Here is a 15,973-nt window from a genome sequence, read left to right as displayed (position 1 = left end):
TCGGGGGAAGCACCGTCTAATACTCCTGGGGGATCGGTGGGGCATCAGCAGGAGATGGGAGTGGAGGGGTGAGCAATTACCCCTTTGCTGCCTCTGGTTTATCTGAGGAGCCCGTGGGCTAATTTGGCTAAATCACGTTCCCAGGGCAGCGCTCCCGTGCTGGCTTCCCATTCAGTTGGGTACTAAATCTTGCAGTTACTGACTCGCATGCCCTGAATTGTTTCTACGATATCTTGTCTATTAGCAAAATCCATCTGTATAAACATTGACATGAAGTATCCTTACAGCATTTTTAATTGTGCTGGTTTTGGCTGGGGTAGAGTTAATTTTCTTCATGGTAGCTCGTCTGGGGCTGTATTTTGGATTTGTGCTGGGAACAGTGTTGATAACACAGGGATTTTTTGGTTATTGCTGAGCAGTGCTTACACACAGTCAAGGCCTTTTCTGCCTCTCACCCCACCCCACCAGCGAGTAGGCTGGGGGGGACACAAGAAGTTGGGAGGGGACACGGCTGGCACAGCTGACCCCAGCTGACCACAGGGACATTCCACACCATATGGCCTCATGCTCAGCAATAAATCTAGGGGGAAGGTTGGCCAGGGGGCTGCTGCTCGGGGCTGGCTGGGCATCAGTCGGTTGGTGGTGAGCAATTGTTTTCATTTGCATCGCTTGTCTTTCTTGCGTTTTATTTCTCTGTTATTTTCCTTTTCATTACAATTTTTTTATTATTATTATTATTATTATTATTATTATTATTATTATTATTATTAATTTTATTTCCATTATTAAACTATTCTTATCTCAAACCATGAGTTTTCTCACTTTTACCCTTCCAATTCTCTTCCCCCCCGTGCTGCTGGATGGGGCAGTGAGCGAGCAGCTGTGTGGTGCTTAGTTGCCGGCTGGGATTAAACCTCGGTAAATTCTGCACACGCAGTATTAGTCTCTAGGCTTACAAGGTCTTCCTTATGCATGGCTACCCTTTTATTACTCCAGGGAAGCTGGTTTTCTGTGTGATTATTATTTAACAAGAATGAAACACCTGTGATGTGACTGAAATATAACTGGTTTGTTCCGTCTCTTTTGCTGCTTCTCTCCGTGCCTTTGCTGCTGAGCAGGGAGATGATGGAGAAGTTGGACCCAGAGGTCTACCTGGAGAACCTGTGAGTATCCCTTCCTTTGGCTTGATGTACAGCAGCACTGCTTTGGTCAAGGTCTCGATATGAGAACGGTGTTTTTAGGGGTCCTGTGGGCAGCTCTTCTGGTGCTAGGCAAGAGCCCTGAGGCCCTGCAGGGACTGAGCTTCTCTTGCTTGAAGATCCATGTGAATGGTTGAGAAGAGTTATCTTTGCTGTAACAACTCTGCTTTGCTTTTTTTCACTGAGATGTCTACCAAGAAGAGGAGATGCTTTCTGGTTTTTTTTGTTTGATTGGGTTTTTTGTGGGTTTTTTGTGTTTTTTTTTTTTAAACAAGCAAAATTCTCATTGATTTTGTTTGGTCACTGGCTAGTCTTTGAAAAAAAAGTAATTGTAAATGTAAAGCTTAGCTTAGACTGCTCTCATACCTTTCCTGCATGTATCCTTCCTGATGTGTTATTTCGGACTCAGGTAAGTAGGCTGGGGTAGAAATTACGCATGGTAAACGTATGGGAAATACAGTTTTTGTGCATGTTCATAGCAAACTCCAGTGAGGAACGGTTTTGTCTGCTCTTGCCCGGGTAATGGCAGCAATTAGCCATGCAGCTCCCTTGCCCGCACGCTCCGTGTTGTGCAGCGTGAGTGACCCCTTTTAAATCTCAGGATGAAATCCTGGCAGGAGTGTGCTCAAGGGGACTTTTAGCCCTGACTTCAGTGGGGTCAATATTCTTTTCACAGTGCACAAAACTTCATAAATCTGCAGAGTTTGTCAATGTTTGGGCCTCCACATGCTGCTAACACCGGAGCAGCTGAACCAGGGCTAGCAAAGGAGGGAGTTCCTAGTGTCAATAAGGTTAAAAGGAGATGCTAGTGTTGTTGGACAAAAATCTCTTGACCAACTCAAAGAAATGCTTTCAGGGAATATCCCACTGAAAAGAAACAGTTGGGTTTTCAATTTGAGACTCTGAAAGCATTTTTTCCCCAATACTGAGCATTTTTTACTTTATTGGCAATGGTAAACTCTGTTTCTGGCTGTCTGTAGATTTTTGTGTGTAGTACAGTTGTTGGCTGCTTATTTCATCCAAAATGTATTTCCTTTGTTATGAAAAGAACATTAACTACCTATCGTGTACCATTGGCTTTGCTTTCAAAATGTCTTATTTTGTTGTTCTAAGGCCCAGCGTGGTGGCCTGAGAGTAATTGATGAGAACTGTTGGACACACTTCATGTGAGAAAGGGAAGGGCTGGCATTTACGGACTCCCTGGAACTAAATTATAGATGAGATGTCTGATTAACTTCTGGGAAAGATTAATCAACTCAGCTATCTCCTTAGCACATGTCTAAGCAATAACTTATAGGTTATTAACTTCTTAAAAGCGTTTATGTGCTCAGGTAACACAGTAACAAGAGGAACTTAAATGATGATAATGCATGCAGGGAAGTTTATTTTTTATTTTAGCAACAGGAGTAAAAATATCTGTGGTGGCCAGAGTAAAGGTTTAAATTGCATTACAGGAAACTTTTTGTCATAAATATATACAAGCTAAATCTGCATGTTTGCCTCTTCATTTGCCCTGAGCCAAAAGAGCGTCTTACCAAATGTAATGGTAACTGAAACTACTGGTGGGACTTCAAATTTTCTTTCTCTTCATCCTGCTCCGTTTCTTTCCAATTCCCATCACCAGTTGATACAAGCAGAGTGCTCTGCGGGGCTCAGCATGCAGAGCTTTGGCCCCTGAAGGTCTCCGGCGGTTGGGACACACCACCCGGTCGATGCATCCAGTTTGTGCTGCAAACTGTGTTTTTTGCAGGATCAAAATCCCCGCAGCCTCCAAGATCAGACGCTTCCTTAATGTCTCCTATTTTATCCTGTAACATTTCATTTTAATTCCTCTGTCCTCTCTGCATCATAAAAAGGGACATATAATATTTGGGTAGACAGATAAAACTGCCCACCAGTCAAAAACGATTTCCCTCCGTGACAGTGAAGAAGCACCATCCTTGTTAAATACCCAGCGTCCCCCTACGGTCCTAATTTAAGAAAGGGCCTGCGTTTAAAAGGTGAGCTTTCAGATCTGCAGCTGGGTGCACACAAAACCCCATCCCTTTCCTTTCACTACAGACCCACCTAAAGGCTCAAGGCAGAGGAGGTGCCAGGGTGTGATTTGCCCGGCTTCCTATTGAATGAATACAATTCTCCTGCCATGTCTCTGCTTATTCAATGTGATGCTCCAATCCTACCGATTTCCCTGAAGATGATGCGAGGTTAAATCTGGTGCGAAAGCTAGAAATGGAAAGAAAACATCGTGATACCAGGAGTCCTGCCTGGTTAAGGTTTAAGAACCAAATGCCTTTGAAAATGTACATTTATGCTGCAGGCTGAAAACCTTTTCCAGACTTGCTGAATTGTATAGTTTGTCAATGATAAAAATTGAATCTGGAGAGATTTTGAAATGCTAACCCTAATGATCTATTAGTGGTATCAGGTCATTCTTCATAATACTCCCCAGCTAGAATGGCTTGGCTGCAAAGTGTTTTGCATCATTGTGTGCATTACAGGGTAATCCAGGAATATGATTAAATTAATAAAAAAAAAGTTGGTTTAAGTGAGCCTTCTTCCAATCCAAAGAATAAATGTCTGTGCCTGTATTATTTATCTTTATAATTCAAGGATGTGTGCACACAGGATTTCTCTTACCGGTTTGTAAATCGAGAAAGCTGCTGTTACTGCAAAACCAGCAAGGTCATTGCCGCACCAGCCCCGACGCTTCCCTGGGCAGAGTGATGCTCAGCCGTGCACAAGCTCACCCCGATCCGTGCTCACGGCGGCACGGGGCAGGGGACTGGAAACACTAACCCTATTTTTTCCCCCAACAGGGACCCCGAGGACTGCTGGGACCAAAGGGGCCGCCGGGACCCCCAGGGCCACCGGTGAGTTCCTAGGGCTGCTGCCCTCCTCAGGCAGTCAGCTGAGCTTTCTGGGCAAAATACCCTGTCCCCATTAGTCGTTCAAGCGGATAATACAGCTGCATAATTTTATACATCTGTGCAATGAAAAGAAGTGGTATTCAAAAAAAAGTTATAGCTCAAAGTCCGTATTCTCCCCCATTTTCAGTGGCGTCACGTCCATTTATGGCAGCTCAAGATTTGTCCCACCTGAGTAAATATTAATGCCTCGCTCAGGCTGAAAGGGAAGAATGGGAGTTATTAACGCAGTGGCTTTGCTATTAACTTTTGCCTGAGGGCTAGTGAGACTTTAAAGCAGTTTGTTCATATTTCGGGCACAAGCCAAGGAAAGAGCAAGCCATTTTTTATTTGGGAGACAGTCACCTTATCTGTCGTGCGCTGCTGGAAGTGCTGATGCAGGTGCTCTCTACGTAAATCACTGCAGCTCGCTGAAGTCCCAGAACTTAAAAACCAAAACCCAGGCTGCTGCTAGAGCTAAAGGGGTCAGCATTTAATGGTGAGCTTTGTGAGACCCTGGGACGTGAGGACATCTTCACTCTGAGCTCCTAGTCCTGCTGAAATTTAATGAGGGTTCAGGATCTGCTCCGAAGCTGTCTCATATTGCACGAGCGTGCCGTTACACCCAGATAAGTTGCCCCACCAGAGCAAAACGATGGCAGGGGAACCCCCACCAGGACGTCTCCAGATGACCATGTACCATGTTTACCCCCTTAATGAAGATGCTCAGGGAGTGTTTGACCCCGGTTGCCTTTTGTTTTGGCACGAGGCGGCGCAGCCCCGTTGCCTTCACCCGCTGCCTTGTTGAACGATGCATTCGCGTCCTGAGCGAGGTCTTTTGTCCGGTTGTTCCTTTTCATCTGCTACTCCATGCCTGCTCGCTGTCAGAGGTGATCGGCTGCGGTACTTAGCCAGGATTTGCTCGACCTGGCGCTGATTCTGCCTCGCAGGCAGGTTAAACCAGTGGGGAAAACACTGAAATGGCTTTTTAAAGCGTAAACTGGATTTGTGGAATTGGCTGCTTTACCAAACACCTTTAGAAAATTGTTCCCTTTCCATGCGGTCCAAAGGGCCTCCTCATGTTGTGTTATTTTTATGGCAATTTCTCTGCTTTTGCGCTGCAAAATAATGAGATATTTTCTTAGTGCTGTTTTTTAAATCCTTTCTCAGGGTGTGGCTGGTATGGATGGACAAACAGGTCCCAAGGGGAATGTGGTAAGTTTTTACTGCAAATTTCACCGACAGTTCAGATATTATATAGAGTAAAATGTACTCTGTTAAATTAGATTTGCTAATTGCTTTTTAGCCTGGTCTAGATTCCTATCAGAGCCCATGAAAACCACAGAGAGTATCTTCCTACAGCAAATGGATGTTAATTTATTGTAATTTCTGATGGAATTACACATTATTTCCCCATGAAAGATCAAACATTTTCATCGAGATGTGTGTTGTTCTAATGAATATCAAAATATAGTAATTGAACTGAGGGGAAAAAAATACTTTATGTGCCTCATACTTGGTACGAATCGGCCAAAATGGACTCCCTGCAGAAGAGCCAATGCAAAGCCAGGTTCTGTCAAAGCCCTGCTCAGCTCATTTGGGCTGCATGTCCATGCAGAGAAGTGAGTGTGCCCTGAAATAACTTCACCTCTCCCTATCCCACCGCGGAGAGAAGCTGTTTCTCTTTCCCAGAGCTCTCGGTTACCGGCAGCGGGTTAGAGAGGGTGTCAAGATGCTGCAAGAGGATGCGGGGCTGGGCAGGGGGCAGGAGCCGCGGTGCCCGAGGAAGCACCGGCTCCGCTCTCACCTTTCCTGCCTTCAGCTCTGCCCTTGTCTCCTTGCAGGGTCCGCAAGGTGAGCCGGGTCCCCCAGGACAGCAGGGTAACCCGGGTGCTCAGGTAAGAGGAAAACTCCTTTTCCATGGGTAGGAAAAAGGAATGATAATTTTGAACAAGCTTCGCTCCCCTGCCAGAGACAGGACCAGCAATAAGGGAATTTGCTGGGAACTGGCTTGACGATGCATTGCCGGCCCAAAATCTTCCTGAAAATGCTCCCAGTTTCAGATCCCCCTGGTTCTCACCTGGCTTTTACTGCTGTGGTGCAAAGCCCAACCAAGGTCCAAGCAGTCTCTTCGGCCGAGCCACATCTTGTGGCTCGTGTCTAATTTTTAGCATCCCACGGTCCAGTTGCTCTGGAGCCAGATGGGTAATACAGATGTCCAAGCCTTGCTGTCAGCCTTCTCTACGGCTCTCAGCAAGTCTTGCTCCTCAGAGGGTCTCTGTTTCCATCCTGGGGATGAGCCTGGCTGCACACGGAGGAGCGGTGCAGCTCTCCAGAGGAGGCATGCCATGCAAAAATGAAATTTTATCGTGTCTTGCAAGACATTTTGAGAATGAATGGAGCTGGGGAAATCCCCAGCCGTCGCAGGCACCAGAATGATGCTCAGCTGAGGCACTGCCAAAATGCATTTGGAAGGAATAACTTGTTCTTTAATGACCCTAGTTTTTTTCTTTTCACAGGGTCTTCCAGGTCCACAAGGCGCAATCGGTCCCCCAGGAGAGAAAGTACGTTTAAATACTGCAGCTCTGACTTAAGACAACTGTTGCCATTAATATGCATTTGCTACTTTAGCTGCTCCTTTGCCCCATATGCAACATCTGTTTGCAGCCGTGTCTATGAAAGTCTAATGCACCTCATTCCAGACAGAAGAGAGACAAGAAAGCATGGTTTACCTCTAATTCATAGTATTTGCATTCATTTCCCATCGTAAGAGAAACATTTTGAAGGCAGCCTATGGTAAAACATTAGGAGAGGACTGAAAATTGTCTCTTTCTGTGGGCTAAATGCCTGGAAGTCTGAGCGGGATGGTAATGGGAAGAGCCGGTGGATTTGGCTCGCTCAGCCGAGATCCCGTCCCTCTGCCTCCTCCCCGCTCCCCGCCTGCTCCATCTCTCTCTGATTTTCCACTGCTGTTGACGTGGGGTCGGCGCTGGCCTCGGTTCCCCCCAGGCAGCCCTGGGACCATCAGGATTTAAACAAGGGGGAACAGTTTTGCCTACAGAGCAGTAATTCTCCGGGTGTTTGCTCAGCCCCCATTGAGTAGGGACACAGCGTGCATCCCAGCGCATGCACCAGGAGAATTCCCTGCTTGTGTTGGCAGCATGGGGTGGACTCAAATTATCAATAATTCTCCTGTGAAAGGAGCACATTTGCAGTTCTGCCAGATAAAGGGCTCTCGGGTTTCAGTGCTGAGTCACACGCTCGCAACAGCAGTGGCACTCCTCAGTGGTGTGAGAAATCAGGGGGTTGCTTAATTAAAAAGGTAATCATTGAAGGGTGTTAAAGCAGCAAGCACAGTCAGTTGGGGCAGCTCCGCTGTTCCTTTGCCAGTTAATCGCTTTGCCATTTGTCACCAAAGAATGGGCATTTCTCGGTGCAGTGAGCCCCATAGTTTGGTATCCTCCGGCACAGCATCGTGCCCTTTTGGCAAGACAGCAGCTTGATGCCTCGTGCCCTGGCATCTCCTGTTGAGCTCTCGTTGCTATATCATGTCTGTATGTGTGAGGTGCCGGCACTAACACTGCAGCATCCCAGGATGCTGGAACGACTCTGCCCACAGAAATGAGCAGACTCCCTACAAGTCACGGCAGCTTTTCCAACAGGCTCACCTCTCTGCAGCCTTTCATAGCTAGGAAAAGCAAGAAATGTGGCTGAAAAGCCCCATCCTCCGATGCTCTGGAGACTCTGACCATTGCAGCTGTTGATTTTCTGCTTGTTTTTAGGGGCCGCTGGGCAAACCCGGTCTTCCTGGCATGCCTGGTGCAGATGGTCCGCCGGTAAGTCATCCTCTCCGGGGTCTCTGCTTGGCACCAGGGCTGTGGGGCCTGATCCTGCACCCATCCACCCTGGGGTGCACCACGGGCATGTGAAGCATGTGAGCCTGCAAGGTCAGGCTCACCCTGCCCGTGTTTCGGCTGGGTTGAAGTGTCTGAGTCTGAGAAGCCCTGTCCCTGCTCCAAGCTTTGCTCGGCCTCGCAGCACAGCACTAGGTACTTCTCACCATCTCTTTGGGCCTCTCTTTCCCCTCCTTCTGTTTCTCCTCTCTGTTTCATGTAGGTTAGCAGCTCACCGGGATAGGGACGGTCTCCTGTGTGTGCGTGGTTATGCGTACCGCAGCACTAGCACGGGGTGGTCCTCATCTCGCTCGGGCCGCTGGGCGCTGCTGCAGAACGGTGATAAGAACAGGTTGAAATTGCATGTCACTGTTGTATTCTTGCAGCTTCCTCCTAATCCTACTTTAAACATAATTTGCTCCTTGCTCTGGAAATTGGTCTTAAAAATCTCTAGCCTTTAAACCTGATCTCATTTTTACACACCTCAGAGGCACCTGGTTTTGCGAGTGACAAATGTAAAATAGTTACATTCCACTAATGCAAATGCAGAGCATGGCAAAAAAAAATTACATTTCCCACCCTGGGATTATCATTCCTACGGAGGGCATTTCAAACATTCGTACAGCTGTTAGCTGAGTCAACAGAGCAGCTAAAGCAAAGCCCAGAACATCTCTAAGGCTGTAGCTTTCGATGTGAAATTCCTACAGCAGCCTCCAGGGAAGTTCAGCTGGAGAAGACACCAGGTCTATTTTTATGCAGACTGAAGGCTGTATAAGACCTGCAAGCTGAGCACGTGTGTCATGGACCCAGGTCCTTTGCCACAGGTAGCCCTGTAGTTTGTAGACAGTTTGTGGGTTTGTAAGCGTATGGGTTGCTCTTTCGAAGGACAAAAACCTGCCCATGTTCTCTTTATAGAAATTGGTCTTGGAAGATATCTGAAAATCCCCGAGGGCCTGACGTATCTCACTGCAAAAGCCAACTAAGTTGCTCATCAATTTTTTATCTTAGTAGCAGTAATGGAGATAGGCATTTTGAAAATGGTGATGATTTAGTGCAGAGTGGACAAAGGCTTTTGAATTCTTGCTGCACTTCTGTTTTGCCTCCCCTGGGGTGCAGAGAGATACCAGGAGCTGAAGGCAAGCACGGTTATACGACCGCCTTTGTGCACTGATGCTCCTGGTGCCATTTAAACTCACAGGAAAAATTCAGATTGCATTTTCTCCTACATTTTGTTGGTGTAAAAATGGCAGCTGTCATTTTGTTTCTTTATTAAACCAGCTTGTTTTATGAAACCTGGCTTGTCTGACATTCCGGTTCTGAAGACTGATGATGGAAAATACTCTTATGATTTTCCTTGTTATATTGGTAGAAAGTCATTTGTGTATTTAGAGGAGAGTTCATAAGTAAAGGAACCGTTGAGTGCAGAAGGTCTTAGTGGCTTTAGAGCAGCTGGATGTGCTTTCATCATCTTTATAAAATAAAAGGTCCCTGGGTGTGCAATGAGTGCCTTTGCGGGGCCTTATTGCTTCTGTACAGACATTGCCAACCAAAAAGTCATCTTCCATCCTGGCTCCATTTTGGTTCCGACAGTAGGGAAATCCACACTAAAAACTACTTTAATGGCTTTCCCCCGTTTCTCTCTAATCCTCCAAGGTATATCTGAGGCAATTCACACTTTTGTTTTCTACTCACTGCAACCCCAGCAAAAGGCTTCTAAAGGCTGTGAATGAGAACGTGTTGGAAACTCTTGGATGTGGAGTTATTCAGCATCAAATCCCAAGAGGAATGCTGGCCCGCATCCAGCCAGCTGCCGTCTAGCAGGGATGCAGGTTGCTGAGCATTTGTCATGAGATCTTGTAATGGACTCCAGGAATTAGGAAATTAATGAGGGGCTCCGACTAGTCTGGGCATCTCGTGACCTTCACAAGTTTGCTAACACACGGGGTTAATTTTATCTGTTTTCCTATCTGCAAAATTTATATGCTGCTTGCTGCTGAACTCACTGAGGTGTTCTAATATGTGAAGAATATTGCAAAATGGTTTGTGCTTCTCTGCTGAAAGGTGGTGAAATGTAAAAGTATAAATAACCAGGTAAAATACCACTAAGGACCCAAATGCTGCTCTCTTCCTTTTGGGGGAAGCTTACTCTTGCAAGTTGGCTTGAGGGAGGCTAGCTGTATCGGTAAGAGCTTCCTGGAGAGCAACTGTTCTCCTACAAATAAATCATAGCTGCCTGAGCGAGCTTGTTGGCTTCTGAAGCCTTAGATGTGCACTAAACCCATTTCCCTCTTCTCTTTGTCTCTTTTATTAATAGGGTCATCCTGGCAAGGAAGGTCCTCCTGGAGAGAAGGGGAGTCAGGTAGGTGTCAACAAGACCTTCATCACTGCTAAGGGCAAGGTCGCGGTAGCTGGATGGAGACAGATCTCCATGGGGCTCTGGGGATGGCCAGGCAGCCAGGGGATGTGGGTCAGTGGAGGTGGCAAGAAGCAAACTCTGTTGATATTTGAAAGCTGGGCCCAGCTTTCTTCTGCTTGGGAGTCTCTTCTGGTGCTTGGGCTGGTCTTTTCTCAGCTCCTTCCAGCTTTCCTGGCAAGCAGCGCTCTGTAGCCGAGTGGACGTGAAAACTGAAACTGTGAAGGGAAGCCTTCTCTTAATCAGACGCAAATCAATATCCTTCGTGGCACAGGGAATGCAGAAAATAATTCTTTTTGTATTCCTGGTCGTCTTTTTTCTTCCCCTCCCTCTCAAAGTCCCTCTTTAACAATATCTTTGAGAATATTGCTGGAGGCTGGAGTCCTTGAATTATACAGTCATCCGTCTGTCCGGGAGATTTACCATCTGCATTCCCGCTGTTCAGTTGAAAAACATCACATTTGCCAAAAGTCTTTGATTAGGGCGCAGTCCGGCTGGATGGACATCCGCTTGAGCCTTGCTCGGGTGCTGCGCGGAGCACAACCCGCGGCCGCAGCTGTTTGTCCGGCTGGCATCACATGAGGCTGAAAATTCAAACATTGGCCTCTGCAGAATATGAGAAGCCAATAAGCAGTTGTGCCGGCGCTCCCAGGGCTGGGAAACATTTAGCAAACGCCAGGGAGGTGATCTCGGAGCGGCGCTGGTGCTGCAGGTCTCCTCCAGCTGACACTCGTGCGAGGTCTGGGATGCTGGTGGACCTGTCGGCTCCGTCTGGCTGTCAGGCTGGAAAAAATTGTCCGTCTCAGGCTGGGAGAAGTGGAAAGGTATTTGTTTAGTTAGGGAATTGAGCAAAATAAAAGCCAACTGGGTTCAATAAAGCACTTGATTTATTTGCAGGTATGAGACAGCGTGGCAGCGAGGGTGGGAAGGAGAGTTTTTGCAGGGCGTGTGTCAGGCACCATGTCTAGCACAGCTCATGGTGTCCCTGAGAATTTGCAGCTTTTGGTGCCAGAAAGGAGCTTTGTGAGCATCTCCTCTCCCCCACAGCTGAGGCCAAAGGACATCACCCTGAGGCTTGTGCCTCAGGCAATAACTCCCTTCTGTGATCATCATCATCACAAGCTCTGCTGCGTTACTGCAAAACCAGGATGGTTTGGAAGAGGGGAGGCAGCAGAACATGTTCTTCCTCTCTCAGCAGAGATCTTGTTCCTTTCTTTAATCCAAACCACAAACTGTCAACCTGATGTATAAATCCCCTTTCTAACAAGTTGCTGCTATCCTGACCCTTCTCATCCTCCTTTCCTAGCATACGGATCTTTGCCGTGGGCTCAGCCCAGTGCACCTGCTCGAGGTGATGTTCTTGTAGCTCTGTGCTATTTTGAGCTATTTTCTCATGGCCGCTGCCATTTCCACCCAGTCTGAAGCAGCCAGACGGCTGGGATATTTGTTTTCCACACGCTCTCCTTACTGCTGCACCTTTGTGTTGATTTTTGATGTGTTTTTCTTGTTTGCATTTTTTTTCACCCCAGGGTCCACCGGGTCCTCAGGGCCCCATTGGTTATCCAGGACCACGCGGAGTCAAGGTAAGGAGGATGCAGAAACGGTGTCCGTGGCGTTGCTTCTTCAACTTGAGTTCTCCAGCTTGTGCTGGAGGTGGACACTGCCAGTGGGCACAGATGCCCTACCAGGGCACTTAGGGCCACCTCAGTGACCAACTGTATTTACCGCTTGAGCGAGCCTTGGTCCAGCGTCTTCTCTCAGGCCACGAGGATTACAAGTCCCCTGCACTCCAATAACCCCTCCTAGCATCATCCAGCGCTTTGGAGAGATTTCTCTTTTAATTCTTCATGATCACGGCTCAGTCCCATTTCAATCGTTTCCAGTTTACAACCAAAGTAAATCTCAGCCAGAATGTGAAAACTTTAACAAGGCTTGTTAATAAAACCAAATAGCCTATTACTAAAACAAAGCAAGCTTTTCATGCTCCTGATCCAAAACCTTGTTAGATGAAGCTTGTGCGTCTCGGCAACGTGCTTTTTCACTAGACTGAATTCCAGCTCTTTCTTCGCTCCTGCTGCCTGCAGCGCTTGCATGCTGATAAGAAGGCGGTGGGTATTTTTTTTCCCCGTTCAGCTCTGGCTATTATGCCCATCAGAATGTATTAGTTTAGGTGCAGATACATCCTGCATCCCAAAGGTCCAATGAATCTGCAGGGATGTGTGCTAGCAGATATAAACACAGCCTGGGGACTGACTATAGGTGACGTTAAGCCTTCTTAAACCCCCTTGTATATTTTTGCAATAGCAGAAACCCATTTGCTGTTCTGCCTTCAAAATTTAAGCGGGATGTATTTAGCCAAAGTAAGCTTTCATCTCGTTTCTTGCAAGGTTGCAGATTGAGACGTAGTGGTCCATTAGGAAATGGTTAGCTGTTGTGTTTACCACTAAAGTGGAACTGTTCCACATTAGAATGATCTAGAGAAAGTGTGTCATGCACCAAACCCCCAGTGCGTACAGACAAGGTTTTGCTTCCTACAAGCAGCGTTCTATTAACTGCGCAAGCCTCCAGTTTGGAAAAAAATGTGTCTCATTGGGTTTGCAGCTATAAATAACTTTCAGATCTTGCCTCGCTTACCAGAACCCTGTCCTGCTGCGCAAATTTTGATGTACTTTTAATTATACTTTTTCTTGACATGCTAAAGGGAAGAAAAAATTTAGAATACCCCAAGCAAAATGCTGTTCCTTAAAAAAGAAAGCTTCTGTCTTTTATTGTAAGAGTTGCATTGCGCAGTACAGCTGGTGTAGATACCTGAGGGTGGTGTTTTATCCCAAGAGGCAGGAGAGATGGGGGAAGCGTGGGCGTCCAACAGGTTTGGGCTGGTGGCATAGCAAAGGGCAGATCCTGACCACACTCAGCACCTCCAGGCTGAACACCGTGCCTTGGTGAAGCTTGGGAGGGCTCCTGCACCGTGTCACAAATGCCCACACCAGTCTTGTTACTTTTTTTTCCTCCTTCTGGTGCCTAAAATGTGCTTAAAAAAATAACCAGTGCATGCACAGAGTGAGCACCATGGTAAAAAAGAGCCAAGCTTAACCTTTGGGGGTGTTAGATATGGTGCTGCTACCCGCTGCAGACAGCGTGGAAATCCTGGCTATGTGCTCAGAGGTTTTAAAATGGATTCCCTTCCTACGTGTCGGTGCACAGCTCGAGCACTGGTTTTTCTGTGAATGCTCGACTGAACTGAGCATGCTGGAAAGGCATTTGTGGAAATGCTTTTTGGGAAAATATAGGCAGAAAAACTTTTCATAGTGAGTTTTATCCCTGGAAATGTAATTCCTGGGCAGGGCATGGGCAGAGACCACCAACCCCAACTGCCAAATCAAGTCAGCAGAGGTTTGTGACTGTCAGATACTCTCTGGTGACCCAAAAGCCAGATGTCAGCAGCTGATATTTGATTAGCAATATGTTTAGGAACATCACAGTTTGCAGAGATGCCCGTTGTCAACATTGGAGGAGGCAAAAATCATCATGATTAATGATCCTTCGCTCTTAAACTTACCTATACCCTTGTAACATCTTGTTTTATCTCCTGCAAGGGAGCAGATGGTGTTCGTGGATTGAAAGGCACCAAAGGTGAAAAGGTGAGTTAACGCTGCACGTTTGTATGGATTTTCGACAGCCTCTGAGCATTTTTGCAGACTGGTCCCGCAGGATGCTCCCCGTGACATTTTCTCCTGCACAAGGGGTTTCTCTTAGATGAGCAGGGGGGCTCAGCACCCAAAGGACTCTTTGGTAACCTCTTTGTTTTCGGAGCGGGTGCGGGCTGGGTACCTGCCGTGATGTTCTGCCACGTCTTGGCTCAGACCTGGGAGTAATCGAGCCTCCGTGACGTGCTCAGGTTTTGAGCTGTTTGCTGGGGCCAGCTGTTTGATAGCTCAGGGTCCAGCACCCGGGTGATTTTCTCCTGAAAAAGTTTGCAGCTTGAGCGATTCAATAGAGCTGAGGGGTTTGTGGTGTGTTACAGCTGGATGATAGTGTACGGGATATGCTGCACAGCCCGGTCATCAGAGCAGCTTGTGAAATCCAGGTCAATAAGAAAGTCAACACAATCTCTCTTTGCATGTCTCAAAGATGCAATTGGTTTCTCCCAGAGGAAGAGCAGGAGGTGGAGAAAAATCTTGCCCCGTCCCATAAACAGATCTGTGCTCCTTCGTTCCTGCCCTCAGCAATTCGGCAGCAAAGCTGGCAGTTTTAGCTAGGGAATCCTGCTAAAACAGGATTTAGCAGGGACCTTCCAAACTTTAAAAGTCTTTCTGGGAACTGTCTCTTCATTGCCTATGAGAGATTTGCTATAGGATGAAATACATTATTGATTTGAGCTTAGCAATTAAACCTTCTTGGCTGAAAGAAATATTGCCACTGTCCTAGAGGTTGCCTCGAAGCATGGTATAAAACATTCTCCATGAAAATAAAACCAGTTGTACTTCAGAAATAATTGGTTTCCAGTACTGGCAAGGTGTTGTTACTCACATCGAGCCAGATTTGTGATCTTGACTTGCAGCCAGGACGGGACGTAGGGAATACTTGCTGTGATCCCTCAGGGACCTCGGCGGGCGCAGCCTGGCTGGGTTTCCATGCCGCTTTGTGCACACCAAAGACTTACAGAAGCCAATGTGATGGGCGGTCGGGGACCTAATCTTGTCCTCCTTGGGTAGGGGCCATACAGTGAGGCTAGAAAAGTCTTTTTTTCTTTTTTTTCCATCTATACACCTTGTCTGGTTTTTCCCCTCTCTGTTATTTAGGGTGAAGATGGCTTCCCTGGCTTCAAAGGGGATATGGGCATCAAAGGAGACAGGGTAAGAGTCTGTGACCGACGTGATCTTGTAGTGCTTTGCTTTTCAAGCCTGTGTGTTATCGTGCAAGCACGGCTTGGGGAGAGAGACTCTTGTCGGAGTCCTTCTGGCACAGCCAGTCTGGAGGCAGGAACGCAGGAATTTCATGTTCACCTGAAGCACAGCAGCTGTAAATCCCTAAATTTGCCAGTCCCACCCTGGAGGTAAAATAAAACTGAGTGATAATAGAGGGCCCTATCTTGCTGCTTTGACTGCTAGGAATACTGCATGATCCAGCTGTATCATATATTTATTTCCAGTATCTCTATTCCCCCGTAATATTACATCTAGGATCTGGTAGGCATCTTTATTTGCTGAGTCTAATGTGCTTCCTTACCATCAACATGAAGTGTAAAGTTACTGGAAACACGCTTTAATAGAAACCAAAGTGATGCTGTGGAAACTGCCAGGGGTGGAGCGTTATATTAGACTCGTGTCTTTAGCAGCAGGGTATGTTACCAGTCGGAAAAGCTTTTAAAATCAGTGGAACACCCAGACCACCCGAAACCCCAGGTCACGCTCGGATGTGGGCAGCGGCCGCAGCCCGTGGCTTTGCAGTGCGTCTGTCTGTCCTTCGCGCCCAGCCTTTGGGACAGGGGGCTGTCCACGTCCCCTCCCCGAGCGATGCATCACCTGGGGCTTGGTGTCCTGCCAGGGATCAAGAGAGCTTTGC

At 47.1% G+C, this 15,973-nt stretch overlaps 1 protein-coding gene across 2 annotated transcripts in view; it reads left to right on the top strand.

Moving 5' to 3' along the window:
• Nucleotides 1-15,973, top strand: part of COL5A1 (collagen type V alpha 1 chain) — a 162,812-nt gene that overhangs the window by 104,954 nt on the left and 41,885 nt on the right. For both annotated transcript variants that reach the window (XM_072882942.1, XM_072882941.1), the window contains exons 20-29: nt 1,119-1,163; nt 4,016-4,069; nt 5,273-5,317; nt 5,947-6,000; nt 6,622-6,666; nt 7,885-7,938; nt 10,310-10,354; nt 11,938-11,991; nt 14,005-14,049; nt 15,211-15,264. In XM_072882942.1, coding sequence (XP_072739043.1) covers nt 1,119-1,163; nt 4,016-4,069; nt 5,273-5,317; nt 5,947-6,000; nt 6,622-6,666; nt 7,885-7,938; nt 10,310-10,354; nt 11,938-11,991; nt 14,005-14,049; nt 15,211-15,264 — 495 coding nt within the window. The remainder of the gene's footprint in view (nt 1-1,118; nt 1,164-4,015; nt 4,070-5,272; nt 5,318-5,946; nt 6,001-6,621; nt 6,667-7,884; nt 7,939-10,309; nt 10,355-11,937; nt 11,992-14,004; nt 14,050-15,210; nt 15,265-15,973) is intronic.

The sequence above is a fragment of the Ciconia boyciana genome, chromosome 18 (genome assembly GCF_034638445.1).
Source record: "Ciconia boyciana chromosome 18, ASM3463844v1, whole genome shotgun sequence".
Taxonomy (NCBI): Eukaryota; Metazoa; Chordata; class Aves; order Ciconiiformes; family Ciconiidae; genus Ciconia; species Ciconia boyciana.
Note: the sequence above shows the minus strand (reverse complement) of the source record. Positions and strands in the feature narration are given on the sequence as shown.